Source organism: Paracoccidioides brasiliensis, assembly GCF_000150735.1.
Source record: "Paracoccidioides brasiliensis Pb18 unplaced genomic scaffold supercont2.2, whole genome shotgun sequence".
NCBI classification, from domain to species: Eukaryota; Fungi; Ascomycota; class Eurotiomycetes; order Onygenales; family Ajellomycetaceae; genus Paracoccidioides; species Paracoccidioides brasiliensis.
The window spans coordinates 2,038,821-2,062,949 of NW_011371359.1; the positions used below are offsets into that span (position 1 = coordinate 2,038,821).

Sequence of the window (24,129 nt, forward strand, 5' to 3'; positions counted from 1 at the left end):
TTCATAACAGTCCAACAAGGTCTCTTCCGAGCCTTTTCCTGGAGCTACTGGTCTGGATTGAGTATGCGTTCTTGATGGGGCTGTAGCCATTGCCATGATAGTTTTTATGAACTAGATAGGTAAGCTTCCACACTCGCGATCACCAGCGCCCTTTCAATGATGACTCTCCTTATAACATGAACAATCCAAATCCTATTTCATCGTGACGGATGCCAATATTGCTATTGGAAAACCTCTCTGATATGCTCTCCGCTTGCCTATATAATTGTCACGCTCATGGTCATTGGTGATTGACTAACCTGTCGGTTATTAGGGTTTTACGTTCATTGTCTTCCATTATATATCTCTGTGGCTGGTCACACCACCTATGTAAAAAGGTACGTTTGGAAACGCTGTTCCAGCTCCTGTTAGACCTTGCTGCTTCCCCATCAATTCACCCCTCCCTTCTATGATGACCCTACGACATGCGAAAGGCATTCCTCAAACTTAAGTTATCATGTGGAAACTGTCAATTTACAAGTTTCAGCCTTGTCTGATTATACCTCTTACCTACCACTGCTTCAATTCAAGTATCTAGTCTATACCGGTCAAAATAGCGTTGCTAACGTCTATCCTGACATTAGGTATGCTCTTGGTCTCTCAAACCATTCTAGCACATTTGCTCCCAACTATTTCCATTCTTATGAAGAAGACTTGAACGAACGGGCGGACAGAACCGCGTTCTTCGCTCCTCATCCAATACAAGCAGAGCGTACAAACTCTGCGAGTGATGGAATCGTTGGATTGCTTGTTGAGAATTCGTCAGCTGATTATTATGATACCGCCACTTTGCATCGGTACCAATGGTAATGCCTCGGGAAAGTAAATATAAACTAACGTTAATGCATTAGGTATAATCTATTTTTTTTTTTTTTTGATCTTTAATAATAAACACCTTCCCATTGCTGTGTTTTTATCGAGGGCACTACACGCGGCTTTCGTCTCTTGTATGATGAACCATATTCACACTGTTTGAACCCGGCACCATTGTGTTTGGGGTATGAACGTACTTACACTGAAAATTCTGATTTAATGAGGTATGTCCAAACCACCCTTCTTTCCTATTGGGCAACTTCTATCCGAAATCGAAGCTGACTGATGGGCTCAAAGCCTGATTTTAGACGATCCGCTGTTATTTGCAGTTTCCGTTGAAGTATTAGCATGCTTTGCTTAGTATTCAAGGTCACTAATTTGTTTCAACGCCATTATAGTGACCACCATCCGAAGTGCCTGTAGTTCAGCCTCATATGATAATTGGTATGTATGCTGTTTCCTTACTACTTCAAATTTGCTGTCCAATCCAAACCCACCTGATGAACTCTTATATTTCGCTGTGTTCTTACCGAGTTTTTACTTTGAAGATCAACTATCATCTTGGAGAACTGATCCACACTCGTACACCCACGATATCATTTGATATGCGGTTTGCAGTGGCTCGAACCTTGCTAACAGTTTCCATTATAAGATTTCCCATCTCCAGTCGCAGCTTTGCCATTGAGTCACGTCTATGGCTTTAGATAGTCCAACCTCGCTTTTAAAAAGCAATAAAACATTATATTTTTATCTTTTATCCCATCTCGTAATATTAATTATCCGTAGTTTATGGCCCCTGTTCCACCCATAACCCCTCAATCCACCCACAAACCCTTCTTCTTATGATACCCCTCCAAACTGTCCTCGCCATAATGCTGATGCACACTCTTCTTCCCCTCTGGCCAGCGCACCCACTCCGGCTTCGAGTCCGCAAGTATACACACCATCTCCTCTGGCACGGGCAGTTCCGTATCAATCGCTGATGCGAATGGGTGAATCAATTCCGGCCAATGGTGATCCCAGAGCCACAGCATTGTGCTGCAGTTTGAGCAGAAGCTGCGTTGTGAACTGCAGAGTTCCTCGCGCGGGGTGACGCGGTCTTTGATTGCGGTGTACTTCCTAGCGTGTATTGCGAATATATGTGAGACGTGTGTGGGTTGGCTTGCAGCATTATAACAGCACACGGGAGATGCGCAATTTATTGGGATAACACGTAGATATGCAACAAAGGAGCAGAGAGACGCACTTGATTAACTCTTTTCCCTTGTGTATTTTGAGGGAGTCTGCGATTCCTCCCAGGTTCACGCTGCCGCTGTACCCGCCCACCTTGCGACAGATGCTACAGGCGCATAGTTGGTAGGGAACCGGTGTGTGCGAGTCGACAGTAAATTCTACGCCACCGCATTGGCAGCTTCCGTCGAGCTTCCTGTGCAGTTATATGTTTGTTACTGCGATGCTTTTCTTTCCATTTAGCTTTTAAGAGAGCGGATGCAATGGTGCTATCCGATAACTGGTATGGATTCTAACGATGGCATATTCTATCAAGGTAAAACGAGATATTGTACTGACATCGGCATTTCCGTCAAATAGCGAATTGGAACCACGAAATTTTGTTATTGCTGCTGGAAAAGTAGCCCTTCTGTTATGCGCTGAGATATATGTTTATCTAGGCTTCTGACAATAACGGGTGCGGAGTGCTAAGAGGTAAAAGATGGTTTCCTCCATTTAAATAGTCTAAAACATCCCATAGTTATCCTTTTCAACTAGTTATGCAACCCCGCTCGCTGCAACTTTCACCCGCTCGTTGGTCTGAAAACTTTTCTTTGAGTGGATATGATGTTATTGTGACGTCGTCGGGTTGTGTTGAATGCAAGGTATATTTTTTTTACACTTCAAAGAAATTTCAGAGCTTTAAAAAACAGCTGTTGACTGGAATATAAATCAATAGAATTAGAAAGTTTTCAACAATCAGCCGCTGGTCGTCTAGTTGGTTTATGGCACTGGACTGTAATATCTGATCGCTATCCAGGTGTCGTCGGTTCGACTCCGACCCAGCGGAGGATTTATTTTGGTAAGATTTTATTTTTTATTTATTATTATTATTTTTTTTTCGGCACCGGGGGTTACTATGGTTCCGACATTCGGCGCAATTTTTTTTTTTTCTTTGACATTATTTTGCCGTTGTCTCTTCATTGCTTGAGACTATCTAGTGGAGCAAAGTAAACAGAAAGTTGTGCACAGACCCGAGGCATTCAACCGGCACCAGAATCCCCAGGACAGACAGATAGCTAACTGATCCAAGATGGTAATTTATCACAAAGAAAATGTGGAAAAAAAAAACATCCGACCTAAATAACGATGGCGACCTGCAAATCAAACATTAGCAGGTGCCATTGGATCGCTCACCGCCGATATTCATGGTGCATAAAAGCAAACCACAATCGTGCCCGATGGAGAACTGGATGCCGAATAGCAATTATCCAAGTGTATCTGTTAAACGAGGAATACCAAGTAAGGAGCCGAGCAAGGAATGGAGATAGCAGTGGCCAAATTTCGAATGGCTGCAAAGCGTAATGGAGGGAAAACTTTTACAAGAAATTTCTCAATAAAAATCAGTGGTTGATCTCTAGTTAGCTATGGAGTAGTTATCGATGATAACTTAATCTTATCTTAAGCGGGGAAAAACAGTACGTAAGCTCGTGTTGATGTAGAACCGTGGGGAGCTCGACTTGACACACTCCCGAAATCTAAATTCCTTCAGCAAATTCAGCCAAACATCCAGACTACGATCAAGATAACAGCGAATTGCGATTTCTCTAACGATGGGTTGCGTGACAATCAGATAAGCAGTTGACAAAAGCTAGTTAGCTTTTAGCTTACTTACAGGTGGGGGTGGCCCGATTTCCATGACTGGGACTTGAAATTCTATTTTCAAACCTACCATGGCACAACGCCGTCCCTTGGCTCCGATTAATTGGAACAGAGTTCCTAAGAAGGAGCGTCGTCCCATATCTTAGCTCAGACCAAACTGAGGTTCCAACACGATGGAATTCCAGTATGACACCATCAGATTAGACAGACCAGTTCGAACCTTGGATGTATCCACAAACCATGCACGCCCCTCGAAGACCTTCTGAACGTGACGGTAGATCGGTTCTAAAGTAACTACGCACGGCGATAGTTCGAACGTAAAAAGAAGTTTATCTTTGGCTAGGACGGAGAATACTGGGATGTGCCAATGTGGCGGTGCGTTGGATTCGCTGATGAGGTCTCTGGTTGAACTGGTGGACGGACCCCCTTTGGGGGATGAGTGCTACAACGTTGGAGATGCTTACGCCTAAGGACAAGAAGAAGCTTAGCAAGATGTTCTGGGCTGACATTGGGGGTTATGTTACAATCTTGCCTAATCGATTGCGCTGGCTAGTTACCTCGACGTAAATTTTGTTGAAAAACAACTTTTGCCGCAGGATAGATTTAGACTGTCATAGAATAACTAACTTCTGATCATGCACAACTCTGGCTCATCAATCATCTGAAGGAAACAATTCAATGCTTCCCTCAGTCACCCAATCACACTATCCATCATCATTTCTGCGATAGCCTCCAAAAAATGACTCCCTTTAATGCTTTCGCAAGAAAGCGTCATATCCCATCTCTCGATCCTTTTTTTTTTTTTTTTTGGCCCTTTTCATCTCTCTCATTCTCTCTCTACAATGTCCCCCGTGCTAGACGTCACATCTAATACGCTATTCTTCAGGTTCTCGTCTGGTTCTTCCAGCGTATTTGCAATCATTGCTATGGGCGGAATCCTCGAAATTCATGAGATTGTCGGTTGAGGTGTCAAGGTTGCTGACAAGCTAGCTGTGTTTCATCCACCTGGGAACAATCATCACTTAATCTCATTTTCTCTTTCTCGAGACACAAGTAGATCGAGATTCCCTGAGAGTGTGTGCATCGTAGAAATGGCGCTTTAGACCTGTTACGCCTCTATATCTCGCGTCACGACAACAGGGGTAAGGACATGCAATTACTTTCTCAGCTTATCCAGATGCTTGTTGTCAATATGATTCAAAAGAGTCGCATTTTTCATCCGTTGATTAAATCGTGTTCTCGATGGTTTGGTATCATTGCTTGAGTAGAACGGATAGAATCACGGAGCAACAGGTGTGTAGTGAAATGCAAGTAGATTGCATTGAGGTTGTAGATTGTGCAAATGATACTAACAGTGCTGGGTTCAGCCTGCTTCGTTGTCGACAAAGGTCGCACAAAGATAACAAAACTAGAGAAATGTATGACTGGTTAACTCATCAACGAGCTCTTCTACCATTTCAATATTTCTGCTGATAAGACGTGGCATTCAGCGATTTTCTTCGACACTGCAGAATATGTTTTGCGCGGTCCTGCAGGGAGATACTAAAATAACGTCAGCAGCTGATAAATAGCGTATTTGCATTAGAACCAACCTGGATATTGGTATAGAACACACATCACATAGCCTACCAACTGGTGATAGCCCAGGATAATATGCAACTCCCTCTGTTGACATGCAGAGATTCACCATATCCTGAAGACACTGTCTGCCAATATCACTAACAAGCGAGGCTTGTTTGAAGAGATTTTCCTTCAAGTCGCCCTGTCTCAGATATATACTTGGTATATATATCGAAGAGGGTCCTTGTATCCTTCTCATTGAGCTCGTTTCCTGCCATGTATCCATCATAGCTAGCGTTCCACCAGCTAGTGATGAAATCCTCATCTTTGATCAAAGTTTTTTTTTTGTACAATATTGACCGCTCAGATTTCAATTCCAGATACTCATCTGGCTTGCCTGCGAACCGCCTGGTCAATTCAGCAATATTTTTGTTGATTGAGATGATTTCCTCATCACGCTCAAACTCAGCAATGACCTCAGCATTGAGGTTCAGAGGAACATGTGGATCTCGATGATGAGCCATACTTCGTTCCATGTTACCGAGTTTTTATGATTGAGGACCTGATTCCGGGCAGCTGTCAACGCATTTGCTGAAAGCTTTTGTTAGCTTGATTTGACTGGATTTAAGGGAATGACATGCGGTTTATTTTGTTCGCCATTTCGCCCCGAATACCGTGAATCTGTATGCGATCCTTGAAGCCATCACGCTGTGCTAAACTTGTGATGCTATGTCGTAGTGATGAGAAGGTTAAAGCAAGACCAGGGTCACTTCCTTTAACGGTAACCATACAAATGAAGGGACTGCTCTCGACATTTTCATTCCATTGAAGTGTCCAGGACTCTTTGCCCTTTTGGTGGATGCTTTCCCAGCAGCTCGTTGATCGTCGAGATTCTTCTGAATGCATCATCTATAATTCCAATAACACTCGCCCAAAATAAAAACTTCAATCCGAGCACTGGGTGTGAGTTAAAACCAGGTTTGGGCCTAGGCACATGAGCCACTTGAATCATTTGGCAGATGGTAGGGGTTATGGACGTACAACAGCTCATCATCCCGGTAGTGATAGCCCCTTTAAAAACGTGGGATTAAGGGTGACCCAGCGTTTTACGTCATCTGATCCGCCTGTCCATTTGATATTAAGGTAAGATGCTTCAGTAGTGTTAGGTAGAGCTTTCTCTAAGTTTCTGGTTATATTCATCTCATACCCTGTAGTAGAGGTCACTCATTTGAATATCTGTAGCTGCTTGATTCACCAATGGCACCCGCTCTAGCAAAGATGGAGAGTGCAGCTCGAATCTGAACTCTTGCAGCCTCATGCACGGAATCATGATTACGATCACCAAATAGATGATTTTAACGATATTCGATGCCTTAATGTGTTACCATGAATCTTTCTCGAACTCGTGTTGACAAGTTGTACTTTTCTCTTAGCTGGGTTCTTATATACTGTGGTCCATTTAGCACTGCAGAAATATAAATAGAAATTAATATAAGAGACAATATACCTCAGGAGCATCCTTCTTTATATCCTTTTGAGAGAGTTCAACCGGTTTTGCGCTCCCATTTCGACGAGTGGAATGTTGTAAAGAAATCGCAAACAGATTCCAGGGAAAGAAGAGTCGCGTGATATGCAATTAAACTTTCAGCAAATAGCTTTAGAGTCTGTGAAGTAGGACCAGGCTCATTTTTATCGAAATATTTATGCGCAGGCTCATGGTGTAAGAGCCTCCAGCTGCATTGAGTCAGTAAGAAATCATCTAGCATCGTTCATCTGCAACTCACATTGTCCAATCCATAACAGCTCTCTCTTGTTTTAACTCAGTGGCTGCAGCAATTATTCGAAAGCAGATGATATTGTAAAGCCTCGAGACACGGGCACTTTGTAGTCGCTCTTTCACCTTATCACTGAGTATGCCATCCATGATGAATCGCATGATATCTCTTAGAATCAAAGAATCAAGAAAGGAAAATGAAAATGATGGAACCATTAAATAGCTGTAATTTATGTCTTATTAATATATCTGTGAAAGTAGACTTGATGAGCAGGGTGAGTTATGCCTCTCTGACTCACCCCGCTAACACCAATGGGTTCAAACGTCTCACCCATACTCACCCCTAAGATCATGCAACTGAGATCCTTCAAGCGCAGCAAGTTAGAGGCTCGATGGGCTGCCTACCTCGTTTGGTAGCTGCTTGAATACGGCTGAGAGGACGGGAAGCCCTATATGTATTCCGCTCCCTTTGTTCGTATGTAATGGAAGATTGTACGAGAGAGGGTCTTAAGGGGGCTATCCAGGGGGGTTGTCTACTAAAAAACTCAGTTCTCTGCGGGGCAATATCCTGCGCCAGCACAACCACGCCAACTCCGGAGCCCTTCCTGGCCGCCGCATTCACAGCGGTTGAATAGCAGCAAAACAAGTAAAAGCATGGGTCGGAGTCGAACCGACCACACCTGGTCAGCGATAAGGATATCACAGTCCATAGAGCAACTAGACGATGAGCGGAACGTTACTTAGTTATTGGTCAGCTGACCGCTCGATTTGAAATCTCCCGCCTGGTGTTTGCAGCGTTTGCATGCTCCGACTGAACATTTCCTTCAATGTTGGCCTACAAGCATTGGGGTTGATAATTCAACTCAACCATCACCTTCACCGGCCGGATTTTGTCTGTTATATATCCGTATCCTATTTTGCATACATATATTATACATAGGGGGGACAAATTATTTCATATACTATCTGAACCATGAGTTTTGGCAGTCCCGGTGGTCGTTCTGTCAATTACAAACCCAAACCGTATGTAATCTGACTCTTTACAATGCGCCCATAACATACCGCCAGAAAGTGGATGTAAACTTCATTTATGCTTTAGTAGTTCTCTGCATTGGGCGAAGGTTGTTAATTTTCATTTTGTTTCCGGGTGATTAGGCCAGAGCGTGGAAGTTTTCCGCTTGATCATGACGGTATGTCCGTCACCTGTTTGACGTGCTGATCTATGTATTCATAAATCAATGCGACTGTTCCTGATATTTGGTTACTGACTCCTTCGTTTTTGACTTTCAGGAGAATGCAAATTTATCATTTCATCGTATCTTCAATGCTTGAAGAAAGGAGGTGGTGTGAATGATGAGACTTGCCGCAAGTTAGCCAAGTCCTATTTGTCCTGTCGCATGGATCAGTATGTTCCTTTTCTCCATTTCCTCTGTTTCTCAATATATATCCATTTTCCCGGATGATTAATTTTGTGCTTGGCTTGATCATTGGAAAATTAATATATTTTACTTTAAGCAATTTAATGGCTCCAGAGCGCTTTGAGAATCTGGGGCTTGTATTTGACGAAGACAAGAAGAAAAGGGAGGAAGCCAGTGCCTCTACCACAGCAGCTTCTGAGAGCGAGAAACCATCTACATGATATAGTCTAGCTTAGAAGCTCCAGGATATCGACCGGAGCCAGAATTGGGTATATCCATGTTGTACGATCTATATGGGGCATAGGGCGGAGTTGTTGTCCATTCGATTCTTTGGGCGTTAGCGGCAGGTTGCTTAATGGAATTCAATAAGCTAGGCAGAAAGGAAAATCACCACTTCCATATGATTTCTGCTTCATCTTTGAGGGTCTAATTTGCAAAATTGCTTGATTCGCCCTCGTTCTGAATCCATACTATTAGACGCGGCAGGCGGACGCGTAAATTGGCGCCCGGTCTCATTTCTTGTTGTTGTTGTTGTAACAGGGGATACGGCCTGTTAGGACTCTAAAATACGATCTTTATATCTGGCATATTTCTCTGGGGTAATCTTCCGGGCTAGTCCTGGACAAATTGGCCGTGTATCGTGAATATCGAAGCGGAGAATAGGGGTGGGTGATGAGCTCTAAATGACAGTGGAGAAAAATACAGCTCGATTGCTGAGACCTTAAGTCAGGATAGCTAAAGAGAATGGGCATCTTATCAACCTCTAATTTTCAAGGTCATAGGACATACAAATCAGACATAGATGACCACAATTTAAAAAGACAACGTCCTTCGTAGCTACCCGCTTACTTGTGAAACAACACGCTAATTGTCCTTTAACTTAGTTACTGCACATTTCATTAGGACCAGGGAGGGGCTTGTTATCTGACAGGAAACGGTTATTAGTTGTCGAAACCAAGTAAGGGGGAAACAGTTCTGTTATTATACATCTTGTGAAAATCACATATCTGCTGCAGTTGTCAGTTATGTTTGAAAGAATTACAATCCCTGAGGCTTAAAGGGAGCTTGACTTGATCTTCTCCCAAGAATGAATATCCAATACTAAATCAAATGGTAGTCTCAGTCAAATTAACAAAAGAATAGCTAATGGAAGCTGGAATGTAAAGCACTGGGTAAAGTTAGAGAGGTCAGAATGATAAATTCAGCCTTGAAACAAACCAACTTCCGATGTTCAACTATTTTATTGTAAAAAAAGTCACATGATCCATGGCCACAATCAGGTGACATGGATAAACCTTCAGCTTTAGAATCAACGTCACTTATTACAGTGCCGCATGAGTTGGTTTAATGGATCTTCAGTTGATAACAGAGAAAGCATCAAAGTGGGATTTCTTAACACATTTGTTGGGTTCTTTTTATTTTTAAATGGACTTGAAAAATGTCAGAACCTACCATGATATCATGAGAGTTGCAAATGAATCTCGGGTTTGATACTGAGCTTTCATTGCTTGGACAGCTCAACTTGGGATCTCGCCTGGCGCATCATTCAAATTTCACTGCTTCCAACCAGACTATGTAGACACAAATGTCCTCAATTGTACGATCCCCAGACCCATGCCTGGTCGCAATAATCCTCGTCATCCAATCTCGTGCTGGCCCGCGCTTTGTCTACCACTACCCCCCAAGCCCATCTACCATCATAAACAACAAGCCCCGTCGTAATTTTCGTCCAAAAAACAATGCCAAAAGTTCAGACTCCAGTCTATCAAGTGCTGATGGTAACTCAAGTTCTGATGATGACGAACTCGGTCATTCCTCTGCTGGTAGTAGCTCAATTGGCCGGGGAGCTAACGAGCACAGCAGACGGGGCGGGTTAAGTGATAGCCGCCAACCATCTTCAAGGGCGCATAGTTCCTCACCCTCTCTGCAAGTTACGCGACGAAGTGCGACTCCCGACGCTAAACCGGATAGTCAACCAGATGCCGGTAGGGAAGAGGCTATGGGAGAGCTGTTTCAACCGCCGTGGGAATCTTTACTAGGACTGCCGACTAGCGTATGGGAAAAATTACTCAGTCCATCTCCAGCATGGCATAAGCGTAAATTCGAGGTGGGTGTCAATGATCTTGTTTTTGTGGGATGGCCTGTTTTTGTGAGAGAGGACGGGACATGGCGGAAACGGAAGAAGAAAAAGAGAACGAGAAAAAAAGAGGCATCAACGGAACAAGATCTAAGAGATGGTGATGAAAGGAGGGATGAGAAGAGGGGTGATGGATCCTCGATACAAGCGCCGCAAACAGATGGCAAAAATGACCCCATTCCGGGGGATAAGGCGAATGCGGAAGGCGATGGCCTTCTACGATTCCAAGAGAGTGACAAGGGTTCAATGACGATGTTCAACGTGGTTTTCGTATTAAATCCGCCATTGTTGGAATATAGTTTGCGGATACGGGAGAAGTATGAGAATGTGATCAAGAAGTTCGGGAAGGGGTTGAAGTCGGAACAGGCGAGGGTGGATTACGTCTGGAAAGAGGCTCAAACGATTGTTAATATCAAGGAGAAAGCCCGGGAAAACAGTACGTAATGAAAATCTCACTTCATCTACCTTATTCTGGTAGTAGAAAGTTGTCTAACTCTCGTTGAAAACCAGAATTGTCCCTTTCTGGACTTTATTCGGAACTGCTGTCGAAGTCTTCACTTGCTCAAGCGATATCTACAGTCTATACAAGTATTGCAAACTCCAGAATCGCCTCCGTGACGCTTACACCCGAAGCAACAATGTCTCTTCAGGTTCCTCCCATAACTTCGACGTCTTATCTCCCTTCTGCCACGGAGACAGCATATCCTGGTCTCTGGCTGACCACAGCAAATAGTCTTTCAGCTACAGATAACATGACTGGTATGGAAACAGATGTTCCCAACCAAACATTAGCAAAGCATTTCGCCTTGCTTCTCCTAACAGATGAAGCAACGATATTGAAGGATATTGAGGGTTCAGTGGGTCCACTTGGCCCGCGACTCGCGCATTACATTCGCGCCTCCAAACCAACAAAATCATTTGCGCAGATTTCTGCCCAATCCGGAATTCCGCTAAGTGACATCCAGGTGCTTGCGAGTCACCTTGCCTACTGGCGAAGAGCCCGAGCTGTCCCTCCATTGAGCCGACGGGATACGTATATAGTTTCCCCCAACGCCGATTTGAGCAAGCTTGAACAAGCAACCGAAGCTTACGAAGCGGCCTTCCCAACCCTACCAAGTCTGCCGAAAATGCTTCACGCTCTGAGTGACACGCCTAAACCGTATTCCAGGTTAATACCTAGCAGGGACCACAAAGAGACATACTATGACATTCTGGCATGGTTACTGAGAGGAGGTTGGGTCACACAACTACGAACGTTTGGATGGGTCAGAGTAAGTCCGGAGATCAAGCAAGCTGTGAACGAAGCACTGGAAAGGGAGAAAGAAAATAAGAATAATGATGAGGAAGAACATGAATCTTCATCGATAAACCTAAATGATAAAGGAAAGCGACATCATCGGACTAATATCAACGATGATGAAAACAATGATTCCCACTCCTCGTCTTCATCCTCCCTCGATAGTGACGCCAGCGGCGATGCCACCCCCATCCCGAACAAATTCACCAATCCAGAAAATATTACAAAGCACGAAAAGCAGAAGCGCTCACCCCTCACCTCCTCTCTCATTCTGCGGCCTCATCGCGCCTCATCATTAGAATCCCACTGGCTAGATGAAATTCTTTCCCAGTTCCCTGAAGCGTCGCACAATACCAACATGGACAGTACCAACCACAGTCCTACCCCCACCGCAACTCTGGATGAATGTGATGATGTCGATGCTGCTCTCCGAAAATATTGGCCTATTTTCACCAAGTACTTCAATGGCACAGATGCGCTGGAGAAAATACCCGTGCGCGAAGGGCTAAATCGGAAGATTGTCTGGCGTTTACTGAACAGGATTGATCGGAGTACATTTTACTCTGGGAGTGAAGGGAGTGGCAGTCCTTCTTCAAAGGAAAAGGTGCTTGTTACTGTGAGACATTGGTGATATATAAATCAAGGGAGAGAATATATAATTCCATCGCCTCTTTTTTTTTTTGCCGGCATATCCTTGGCTGTCGATGGATAAACTATCAACAAGGTAATATTGCTTCACAGATCTATATAAGGTTTCCTTTTAGTTAATGACAATTATGATTATTATCAGTTGATTTGATCTTCCATCTTTCTGGCTTATAATACCAGTAGGTTTTTGGTTGGAGGATTGAGCTTATTTTACTTCGTCACGGATAGCCACCTCCCAAATGCCTCTCATTTAATTAAAAACGACTAGCTGATAATTCATGAGAAAATTGATAAAATTATTATGGATTACTTAAATGCCTTGTGACAGAGCTATTTGATATATGCCTTAAATAGAGGTCGAAAGGGGGGTGTGATTGATGTCCCAGGACTATCCTATTGACTCCGAGAATTAAAAGTCAGCGTAGAAGTCCCATAAGGAATAAATTGAGCTGGGATAGGCCACAAAGTGAAAATTCATAAGCAGTGAAAAACTGCTGTGTATGAGTAGTGGGGTATATAATTTCTTTTACACCAGCACAGCTGGAAGTGCCTATGAACTTCCAAGGTAACCTTCCGGAGAGCATCCATCAATAACCCAGGCTACGGGCTGCAGAGGGAACCTCGTCTGCCCTCCGCCTCGTAAAGACGATGAGATGGAATAAAACTATTTCAGCTCCTCATAGTCACTGCGGGTTTTGCAACTTGATGTCCCATTGAACAAGTGATAGATGTGTGATAGACGTGGAATACTGAAAAAGAATATCAAGAGGAGACGGATATGGGTAAAGGAGCTGATTAAGGAGAAAATAGGGAGGAACAGGGACAAGTAAATAAAGAATTGAGGAACAAATACGGAGAACTTGAATGGTGGATTGAATGATAGAACCATCACCGGAGGGATATTCAAAGGAGAGAAATATAACATAGAAGAAAAAGCAGGATGTGTCATGCTTACATTGACTCCGCATTCAAAGCCCACGATCATAGAGTGCTTTTTGAAGCGTCTTTTGAAACGTGAAGATATTCTCCGGGGACATCATCGTATAGTGGGCACCATCCACATGGTGCATTCGAGGTGACTCCCGCGAGAAATCGGCCCATTTACTCAACTTATTATCGACCCAATCTGTCTGATTTGCGGCAGCTTGTTTCAAAGGTATAGCATGGAATATATCAATGCAGGACACGGACCCGGAAGGCTCATACTCTAATGCAGCTTCCTGCATTTTGTGGGCAAGGGAAATCCATGTTTTCAATTTCTTCTTGGTTAGAGATAGCTCTGCCAAACGATTCGGCGGTGAACAAGATATGATATGATCGAGAACCTCGTCGGTAGAGAGTTTATGTAAGCTAGGCGATATTTCATGGGCGTAGTTTTCTGATATCAGATCTAAGAAGTAGGAAAGGTTGATACCGGCTTCCACCCAGTCAAGCTGGCGCATACGATCTTTGATATGCGGGGGTAGGTTAAAAGAACCTAAGAACCTGATTTTGTCGCCATTGGCTTCGAGAAGTTTAGCGACTTCAAAAGCAATCATCGCACCAAAGGAATATCCTGCGATTGCATAGGGTCCATGAGGTTGTAGCTCCTTGATATGTCGAAAGTAAGTTGTGAACATTTCGTTGAGATTTTTGAAAAACACTTCACCTTCCTCGAATCCGCGGGCTCGAAGGGCATACAGGGGGCGATCGTTGATATACTTTGCGAGATTCAGGAAAACGAGGACTTCCCCAACACCAGGATGAACAAGCCAAAGTGGACTTTTGTCTCCAGAGGTATGAAGTTTTACGACGGGATTGTATTGCTTCGACTGCTGTATTTGACATATCGCTTCTGCGATGCCGTTGACTGTAGGGTCCGACAACACCGATATCAACGGTATTTCCTGATCCAGACAGAGAATCTTTTGTACTTTGGTTTTCAGAGCGATTAGTTCGATAGAAGATACTCCCATGTCAAGGAGGCTGGTGTCGACTCCGATTTCTGAAATTGGGGTGTGGAACATCTCCGCGAACAATTTAGCAATCAACCTTTGAGATTCACTTGTGGGGCGCCTTAGATGAGTTCGGCGATATCTCTTAATGCTTTCCGCCGCCATTTCGTAATGTGCATCGTATTTGCCAGCGCGATATTCTGCAGCGATTTTTGGCCGCGAGATTTTTCCAAGAGTAGACTTCGGGATCAATCTCATATCAACGGGCACTATTTGATATGGGCTTACCCCGAATAATCTGGCAGTAATTTTTGATATTGCGTCGGATGATGCTGAAAAGCTTTCGGGGCTCCTGTGGTTATGAGCTGGAGAGTACACTACCACGACTCTTTCGGTTGAGGCACCATAGGGACGATGGGAGAAGACCACAGTATATGTAGGGGATAGCCCAGGTAGATTGGCTTCTTCAATAGCATTTTCAAGCTCATGGGGATAGTAGTTAACACCGTTTATTATTATGAGATCTTTCGTTCGCCCGCAGAGGTGAAAATAGCCAGAGTCATCGATAAAGGCAGTATCTCCGGTGATAAACCATCCATCTTTAGAAAAAGTGGCAGACGTCGCGAGTGGATTGTTGAAATACCCCTGAAACACCAATTCCCCTTTGATCTGGAGGGACCCTGGGATGTTGGGTTCGTCAATGACATCACCGTTGTCATCAGCAATTCTTGCCATCATACCTGGAATGCATGGGCCCACGGAAGCAAACTCAAACCCGGCTTGGATATCGTAATTTGGACAAAAGAGGTTGTGCATTGAGCCCGCACAAGTTTCCGTCATCCCAAATCCAGGGCTCACGACATTCTCCCTAGCACCCAAAGCTCTGAAATGTGCCGTAGCACTGAGGCAAGTCTGAACGGTATTTGCTTCCCCCCCTGAAAATATAACTTTCAGGCATGACAAATCCCAACCTGTACGTGATATTGTCAGAGGCTGCATTTTGTCCAGAAAATTTGAAAGTCCTGTCAAGTAAAAGTTTGACCCAAAAGTCACGCTGACTCGAAAGCTGTGGATGAGGTTCAAAAAATACCTGTGGTTGTTCGCAACGTCCCCTTTACCAACGAAAATTTGTCGCGCACCTAGGGCTATCGCATGCAGGTGAATTTGACAAAGTGATGCAACATGATCTAAAGCAACCCAAGCCAGGAAAATATCTCGTTGGTTTGTGCCATGATGAGCTATTTTCCCCGCCATCGCAGCCTTAATTTGGCTGTTCCGCAACACCACCGCCTTTGCGTTTCCAGTGCTGCCCGATGTGAGCATGAGGATCGCCGCATCCTCTGGACCCTTTTTGTGACCCGAGTTTGCCCTTGGAGCAGAGTTGATCCCATTTGGTAGTTGACTTACGAGACATTCTACCATTACGATATTAAGCCCTTCGATATCCAAAAACTCGTGGACCAATCGATCTGATGTGAGAATAAGGGGTTCTTTAAACAACAACTTGAGATGCAAAATAAGTTTTCGTCGCTGAGTCAGGTCGTTCACAAAACCCGGTGACAAAGTGGGCAAGTAGCCAGCTATTATGGTAGACCACAGCCAGATAATATTTTGCTCATGATTATCGAAATGGAGAAACACAATAGTATCCTTAGTGACATGACGGATACCATGAATAAAGCGGGCATTTTCATGAGCTCGATGCGAAAGCTGTCGTGTTGTCACGATTATGGGTGGTATCGTAGAATCTGCATGGTGAAATTCAATGGGTGGATTGCAGTGACGAGCCGACGACTCAAGCATTTCAGTTAGGTTTCTGCACACCATTAACTTCGTGATCATTGCGGATGAGTCCATATTTGTGGATGCTGGTGGTGTTGGAGTTTGGGAATGGCAACCTAACTCCACAATGACAAAGATAGGGGTTTCTGTTCAAGTAAGGGGTTTGTGGATAAGTACCAAACTGATAGTGATGTAAAAGCTCTGTATATGTACACGATAAAAAGTGCGTAAATGCAGTTAGATGTGCCAATCGTGAATTAGAGGAGAAATTAAAACTGAATGAAGATATTTAGGGAAACAGAATCAGATGGAGGAACGAGGGTATAAGGAGGTGGATGAGATGCTTCCGGGAACGAGAAGACGGGGGGATTATATCCCAGGCCAGCTAGCCAGGGGGGAAAGACGGCCACACGTAGTTGCGGTTCCATTGTGTGATCATGAGATGAAAAAAGATATATTAAAGCAATCTGGAATCCCCTTCAGGGCAAAGTGAAGGTATATCGGACCAAATGACAGGGACGTTCAATGTATGAGGTGCACAGCGAGAAAGCTGGGTTGAGAGGTGAAATAAAGTCCACTTAAGTAGACAAGCAAACGACTTAAAAAGTTGAACGCAGATTCAGGGATCCCCGTGCCTCCAATTATGTTATTGATTGGGATATAGCACATTTAATAGGGGATATCTGGAAATAAGTTGGCATGTATTGAACCCGTTAGTTACTAGGATGAGAGAGTCCTGGAGGCAGTACGACTTCGACGGGAGTCGAAAATGAGGGGGAGGGGGTGGAATGGAAGAATTTCTGATAACGGGATCAAAATTAAGTGCGTAGTCAGTGGGCATATCTATTGATTTTATTATTGCAAGACGGAGAAAATAATGAGTGGAGATTTCATGTTAAAAAAAAGGAAATACTCTGTTGAGGCGGAAGAGGATGCTATCGTCCACCAGTTGGGAAAATAAGAGCATTATTGTATGCATCCAGTTCCAGTCAATCCAGCCCTCAGGCCAAAACAATGGATTCTGGTCGCTGCTATGTCGACACTGTGAAATAATTCAATGGGAAACGACCGGATCATCGTATGTCAAGTATACGGGGTGTAGATGATGGGAACAAAGAATAGTTATGTTCATCATCAGCATTAATCGAATATCAATGTCTGTATGTCGGAAGGACTTGGTCACAATCCTGAATTTCTTTGTATGTCGTCGAAACGGTAGATACCTGTTTTATATAGAAAACAGGGATAATTGTGCTAAGAAATCATGATTAGCGTGTGAAAATTATGAGTGAAATTTATAGAAGCGGAGAACATATGAAACCTTTACTTCTGTCTTGAGAGACATATGTGGATATGGAAAATGTCTTCATGTAATAATATCGCCAAGTGCGCATCCATATTGAAGAACTCTTGAAGTACTAAATGGGGAATATGTTGCAGAGAGAATAAACCTAGGAGATTATCGATGATGGCCGGCCGCATTGTATGTGACCCGGCTTGGCTTGTCAGCGGCCTGAATGGACCCTTAGGTTGTGGCCCCAACTTTGAGAAATCACCAAAAAATTTTTAACAGACATTCAAGTAATCGAGTAATCCGTAGGTACTCGACGTTACTCCATACCTCCATTGTACAATCTAATTCTTGAAGATGGGAGAATAAAAATTATAACAAGCAATATAGGACGCTGGCTGGTTTGAGCTGGATGATCTCTGGTGGACGTTGCAAGATGATGGATTCGGGTATGAGCATAAATGCTTATCGGCCAGGGTAAATAGCTGATAAGGAAATCTGGCAAGACAGAGAAGGTTTTGACCTTGTCTGCTACTATTGTCCTCTTGTTTGGTGGTGGTCGAAACTGTTCAAACTTCGGCTCTCATATCGTTTTTCGCTTTCCTGTTATTATCATATCGGATGTTTTGGTGCAAGTGAATACTCTGAGAGATGGGAACGAGCATTATTGGGAGGTTCCCCAAGGGTGAAATGAAGTATACTCGCCGACAACGGCAGTGGCTTGTGTCACTGAAAATGCTCACGAACGGGATATGAAGCTGTTGAAATATGAGAGCTCCGATACGGCAGAGAGCAATTAAACAGACCGCTTCCAACGTCAACCTCTATCCTCTCTTGGCTGAACCTATCACGAGAACAGGTTTCCTTCGTCTTTCAGAGGATGTCTGGTGTTGAGGTAAGGTATTCTCTTGGTTCTGGATCATTGGAAGCCGTACCACGTACAGATTACTGTAGAGGGAGTTACTTATGCCGCCAACCGATTCTGACAGCCGAGTTAGACGGATCATCTGCAACATTGTCTATAGGCATTGGTGGGAGCCTGGAGACATAATATCGAAAATGTTCGCCAATGCGGGAAAATACATTTTGCATTAGACATGGTACCAGCGCAACGTAGCTAGGGTGGGATGGTGGAAGGGAAGCTGGAGTTCAGATAAGTAAGATCCGCAGATAGTGGTAATGCCTAATCCCGTAAAATGTTAACGCACATGAGCACCATCGGCACAGAAGAATGTTGCACTCATGATATTAATTTAAAAGTCTCGGGAGATCAGCACACTGTATTCACACCGCAAATCGTCAAAACTCGTAGGATGGTGCCTTCGTTAAGATACGCTACTAACGTAGTCTCAAGATGTCCATCTTCCAAACCAACTTCATTCTTCTGTTCCGAGAACGGAAGTGAGTAGCATTGCCTGATCAGGTACCTTTTCCCTAGGAAGAAAATCCTCCTAGAGTCAGGGTTGAGAGAAAAGCTATTCAAAATCTTCGATTATATCGAAGTACCCAGGTACGGGGGAGTTATCTACAAATTGTTCCCGAACAGAAAAACAATCCCGCATAAAATTGGAATTCAAAAACCAAAATAAAAACCAAAATAAAGAAATAGGCAAGCCTTATAATCATGGAGAAGAAAAGAGCAGAAGGCTTGACAGATTGCTATGAAGATTGACATGGTCTCTCCTCACGCGGGAATGTTGTTAAGCATTTCGAGCCAGGGTCAGACTTGATAGTAACGAAAAGCACAAGAAGAAAAAAATGAGACCTATACACACAAACCAGACATTGGCTCATTACTTTGGATACTAATTACTTGTACAAAATGCCGACGTTGATTTCTGATCTAGAGGTGATCGTTAAGAATGTGGTTGTTATGACGTTGGTTGGGGTCGGAGGCATGTGGAAGAGATACCACGTGATTTGTTCCTTGGTTTGGGGGAATGTTCGTGAGATAATTTACGCTTACGAGCGCTGGTATTTCTTTCCAACGTATTTGCCACCCCTCTTGGAAAATTGGAAGGGTGGGCATTGACTGCAGCTCACACGCATCGAAATGCATACTTGTTGACTGCGCATGAGTCATGGAGGAATAATACTTTTGAGATCAATGACCAGAGATCAAGTCTCGGAGTATTCTATCCGTTGTAGATGAAAAATAGACGGTAATTCCCCACTCAGATCAAATTCTAAGTACAGTTAGGAGACCCACACCGCTCATATGTTTCATTATACCCGCTCTTGTATCAAAATTGATCAAGAACGATTTTTTGCGAAAATTGTACTGCGTTTCGAATAAACCTTGTTTTGCTGTGGGTGGCAGGTTTTAATTGTTATGCGGTATTTGACAATTAAACGTCAATTTTTTTAGCCGCCTGAATGAATTCTAATATGGCTCTTCGTGCAGTTATTTAGTCAAGTAAGTAAGTACCCAGTCCTCTTACGCGGCTGGGATGGGGCCTCAAACATGGATAACTATGTGGGACAAACTAGAGAGGCATATCACTTGCACCGATATCGACCAAAGGATTTGCCTGGGACGAAATAATTAGCTGACACCGCATCACCGGGAGCGTCCAGGCTGACAGAGGTTAACTAAGTATGACGGACCTTTGTGTGAGAAAATGGTAGAGAAAATGGGACGGGGAAAGGAAAGGGTGACGACGGGACACACATGATAATTAGACTGCTGCATGCAGACCGACCTCCTCCTTGCTTCCGGTTCCAGGAACACCAGAACAAGCGTCCCCAAAAGGAGGCGGCGTTTTATAAAAATCCACTCGGAGTAGTTTGGCTTAAACCACCCAAGAATCAAAATGTCAAAGTTGGCACTTCATCGAGACTGGACAGCAACAACGAGACAGGAAGGTCGTAGGTTCGAATCCTGCAACCACTAAAGATTCTTTACTATCTGGAAATTTGTTTTGATTGGCAAGAATATGTTTAAATAAACTTTAAGGTTTTTCATGGTTTTCCCCAAGAGCGTAACGGCTATACTGGTTGAATGACGTGAGTCAAAGGGGGATGGCATCCCACCCAGATATTGCATGTGCGAATGCTTTAGCTAAGATTCTCTCGCAAGGAATAACGAGCCATGTTGTTGCTAAGAAAACGGTTTGCGGCTTATTAAGTGCCTCGGTATCTGCCCACGCGGCGGATAACTTTGGGCCCTTCGATCTGTATTTGGATGGTTCGATGATGTTCCCGTCCACACTAAACCTTTCGGGGTAATGAAATGTGTGGAAATGCTACAGGAAATTGTGGGGTGCTGGATGCTGTGGAATTGTCCAGATGCCTTAAACATCCCACGTGCCCCCATGAATAACGGGCGTCGATATAACTGGTGGCCCTTCTTGAGGAACAGTGCAATATCGCGAGCAAGGGGGAGAGAGAGTTTTGGATTGCGAAAAATTAACGTTCGGCACCTAACTCGTCAAAACCTGGATCAGACTTTCACTAGTACCGCGAACTGATTCTTGAAGATTGTGCCGAGTAACTCTCAGGTGTGACTGGAACCACCATCCATCCTAACACGGGTTTTCTCGAGGTACGGCATACCTTTGCAGCCACCCGTAGAGGCAATGTTGATATTGCTAAATGACAAGCAAGTTCAGTAACAAGTGCTAATGAGGGTCCAATTATTTAGCGGCGGGATCTGGCAATCTAGTGCATGAAATCTTGGGTGGCTGCAAGAGCTACACTTCATCAAAAGCCCAAACAACATTTAAATAAAAAAAAATATCCATATGTTTATGCTCAGTAAAAGCAGTCAATACTTTCAGAGGAACTGTGTAATTTGATGATGATAGACTTCTTGAATATTTCTTTTCTCAATTTTTTTTTTAATTTTTTTTTAAATTTTTTATTTTATTCCCCAGTTTCTGATCATGGCAAAGCAGCATCTCAACTCTGCTATTCCAATCCAATCTACCTGAGATGCAGGCTTGCCCATTTGCTTTCAGTGACAAACCACAGACTGGAGATAAGAGACCATCTCTCATCATCCCCCAGCTCACGGCTTGGGCCCTCGCGTGCCCATTGCCCGCTGTTGAATTATACCTGGCTTCATAAAGCTTAGCAAGCTTGATTGTATCAATCAGCGCAAGGCCATGCTTGGGCTTAATCCTCTGTAATGTCTACGTACACGCGTGAACGTCCTGCTATTGCATCAATCACACCACAAAATCATGACCAGCATGGGCGGTGCTTATCACAATCAGACCGCATCGAGCCCTGTTGCGTTGATGGCCTGAGTTGATGACCTGGTCATTCATGCAGCACCCTTCTCAGACGTTCATCATTTACTCCATCTTGCGAGGGGCAAACTCTCTGGCTTAAACGTATACGCTTACAGTTAGAAGTCACCTAAGTGGTGGTTTATGTCACGTTAATCCTAGTGCGAAATTTGTGTCAAAGCGAGTCCACTGAAGTTTTAATGAATCTTTCCTTGAGATTTTTGGGTTTCAACCCTCCGGCTTACTTTCTCTCACATGAAATGAAATGCTCCCTAAACTTTGATGCATCCCAATGCTAGACCTTAAGGTATAGCTCGAACCTGGCACCGCTGGATTGCTACCCAGCCACATGACTGAAGTTTTAAGAAGATCGTTCACATAGGAAATTTCCCTCTCTTGCTCTGATTATGCGGACCATATTTTCCCAATTACCTGTACCTCCCCCGGGTTCTCTGCTCCAGCGTTGAGAGTTTTCATATGCACATTAAAAACGCGTCCTGGCAGCCAGTGCTGCGATTCAAGGGCATCTATCACATTCCATTATTCATTTTTCCTTCGCTGAATTGTGTTTTCTCTCTTTCCTGCTTTCTCATATATCATTCCGACGAAAGCAGCCATAGATCTGTTGGCTTGCAAAATACCTTCCTTATTTCTAATTTCTTCTATTTGCAGTTTGAACGCTATAGCTAACCACGGTCTACTTCGTTTAGGTCAGCGAAATAAAAGTTGTTGATAATATCTTTCAACTGCTCTCGACATACACCTTGTTGAAACTTTTTATTTATATTTTCTCGTATTTTTAGTATTTAGTTATATTTATTGTATAAAAATGATCCGACCTCACCTGATTCCAGACTAAAAATATCCGTCCCTTTAGAGTTCGCCTGGCTTCCCCTTCCCGTTGATTCTCTCGACTTAGCAGCAGGCACCGTTAGGGCCGGCGCAGTCCGTTAGTGTTTCTTAACGGGCGTTGTCATTATGTTTGCGTGTAGTGGGATCACACATTGGTTGGTGGTGGTGGGGGGGGAATAGCTCCTCCGTCGAGTTTTGGGACTTTCTATAACATACTGATCTGCATGCATATGGTGCTGTGTTTGACCTTCAAATTGCAAGTTACAGAACTGATGCTGATGGCTGGATAGCAGTGGTGTTTGGCTAAGAGTGTTGACGAGGTGGGCGTGAGAAACAGTGGGTAGTTTGATTTACGATTTCGGGGCAATGAGGATCGACTCTGTTCTCTTTCTCCAGGAGATCCATCATGGGTGATGATAAATGGCTCTATTGGAAATATGAAGTCATATGTGGGATGGGCTCTCAGGTCGTCGTTTAAAAGTTTCATGAGTCCTTTGACTCAAAGCTGTGCTACAGAACTTCTCAACTCGGTCATTTTGCTAAGTGGGCTGTCTTTTTGGATGTCCGCCAGCTTTCTTTCTTTCTTTCTATCGTTTATCTGGGCTGTTGGGGATAAAATTTATTTAACTTCTTCAGTTCAAGGAAAAGAGTTAAAAGTGGCTTTGGCTTCGTAATATCTCATCAGAAATAAGCTACACCAGTTGACAAACTACGGAAATCTCGGAATTGAAAAGGATATACCCCGCAATTGCAATTGACCATGTTAATGCATGTGTATGTCATCATAAATTTCAACCGAACCAATGGCGTGCATATGCGATATATATATATTTCGCTGATATGTCCAGTTTCTCATGATGGTCCCCCACTCTCCGTCTCCTTCGTCCTCTTGTTTATATAACAGACCAGAATGCAGAGGCCTTGGTGCATTTTACAACTTTAAAAACTGAAATATTCTAGATATAGCACTTGCCACGGAGGCGTAACTTCTGAGACTGAGAGGTTGCCAATGATGGGCAATATTTTGACGGCTAACCTGGTTCTCCGTAAAGATGCTGGTTCATAAAAAATGCGGGGCAAGACAAGCTTCTCCCGGGACCCCAAGAGACCCCATTCCCTTGGCGTTTTTTTCTTCCTCCCAATAGTTAGTTAGTTACCTGGATGTGGTAATCTTGGGGAAATTTAGGATGAGAAAGAAGGATTTGAGGGGTTTATCCATATCAACTTTGAATTAAATCTCCGTGATTCTCGGCAGCATAGTTCTCTGGGCCAGTGACGCACCTAGACTTGTGAACATAACTAACTACATCAGAGTCTTTACAAGTTGACGTCATTTTCTTTGGTAGAGTTAGTAACGGTAGTTACTAGGACAATCAGAATCAGATGGAGAGGGCATCTTGTCAAACTTGCAGACAGTATTCGAGTACGCGGGTTGTTTCAGGTGTGCAAAGTAGAAGAAAGAGAAATGAGAGGGAACCTCT

At 43.7% G+C, this 24,129-nt stretch overlaps 7 protein-coding genes and 1 non-coding gene across 8 annotated transcripts; 3 read left to right on the forward strand and 5 right to left on the reverse strand.

Moving 5' to 3' along the window:
- Nucleotides 1–1,667: 1,667 nt before the first annotated feature.
- Nucleotides 1,668–1,886, reverse strand: PADG_01838 (uncharacterized protein; the record flags this gene model as incomplete). The annotated part of the gene is made up of 1 exon (XM_010759297.1): nt 1,668–1,886. One exon carries the CDS (start codon nt 1,884–1,886, stop codon nt 1,668–1,670), a length of 219 nt encoding a protein of 72 aa, XP_010757599.1.
- A 938-nt stretch (nt 1,887–2,824) lies between these two features.
- Nucleotides 2,825–2,911, forward strand: PADG_11322. The gene has a single exon. It is a non-coding gene; the product is annotated as a tRNA-Tyr (tRNA).
- A 2,261-nt stretch (nt 2,912–5,172) lies between these two features.
- On the reverse strand, nt 5,173–5,819 carry PADG_11323 (uncharacterized protein; the record flags this gene model as incomplete). Its single annotated transcript, XM_010759578.1, has 3 exons — nt 5,173–5,265; nt 5,339–5,441; nt 5,503–5,819. The coding sequence occupies 3 exons, from the start codon at nt 5,817–5,819 to the stop codon at nt 5,173–5,175; spliced, it is 513 nt and encodes a 170-aa protein (XP_010757880.1).
- An 88-nt stretch (nt 5,820–5,907) lies between these two features.
- Nucleotides 5,908–6,189, reverse strand: PADG_11324 (uncharacterized protein; the record flags this gene model as incomplete). The annotated part of the gene is made up of 1 exon (XM_010759579.1): nt 5,908–6,189. The coding sequence occupies one exon, from the start codon at nt 6,187–6,189 to the stop codon at nt 5,908–5,910; it is 282 nt and encodes a 93-aa protein (XP_010757881.1).
- Nucleotides 6,190–6,827: 638 nt separating this feature from the next.
- PADG_11325 (uncharacterized protein) lies at nt 6,828–7,207 on the reverse strand (the record flags this gene model as incomplete). Its single annotated transcript, XM_010759580.1, has 2 exons — nt 6,828–7,017; nt 7,068–7,207. The coding sequence occupies 2 exons, from the start codon at nt 7,205–7,207 to the stop codon at nt 6,828–6,830; spliced, it is 330 nt and encodes a 109-aa protein (XP_010757882.1).
- An 823-nt stretch (nt 7,208–8,030) lies between these two features.
- Nucleotides 8,031–8,696, forward strand: PADG_01841 (cytochrome c oxidase assembly protein COX19; the record flags this gene model as incomplete). Its single annotated transcript, XM_010759298.1, has 4 exons — nt 8,031–8,080; nt 8,213–8,247; nt 8,348–8,462; nt 8,573–8,696. The coding sequence occupies 4 exons, from the start codon at nt 8,031–8,033 to the stop codon at nt 8,694–8,696; spliced, it is 324 nt and encodes a 107-aa protein (XP_010757600.1).
- A 1,364-nt stretch (nt 8,697–10,060) lies between these two features.
- Nucleotides 10,061–12,540, forward strand: PADG_01842 (uncharacterized protein; the record flags this gene model as incomplete). The annotated part of the gene is made up of 2 exons (XM_010758789.1): nt 10,061–11,048; nt 11,123–12,540. The coding sequence occupies 2 exons, from the start codon at nt 10,061–10,063 to the stop codon at nt 12,538–12,540; spliced, it is 2,406 nt and encodes an 801-aa protein (XP_010757091.1).
- A 985-nt stretch (nt 12,541–13,525) lies between these two features.
- PADG_01843 (uncharacterized protein) lies at nt 13,526–16,348 on the reverse strand (the record flags this gene model as incomplete). Its single annotated transcript, XM_010759299.1, has 1 exon — nt 13,526–16,348. One exon carries the CDS (start codon nt 16,346–16,348, stop codon nt 13,526–13,528), a length of 2,823 nt encoding a protein of 940 aa, XP_010757601.1.
- Between the last annotated feature and the right edge of the window lie 7,781 nt (nt 16,349–24,129).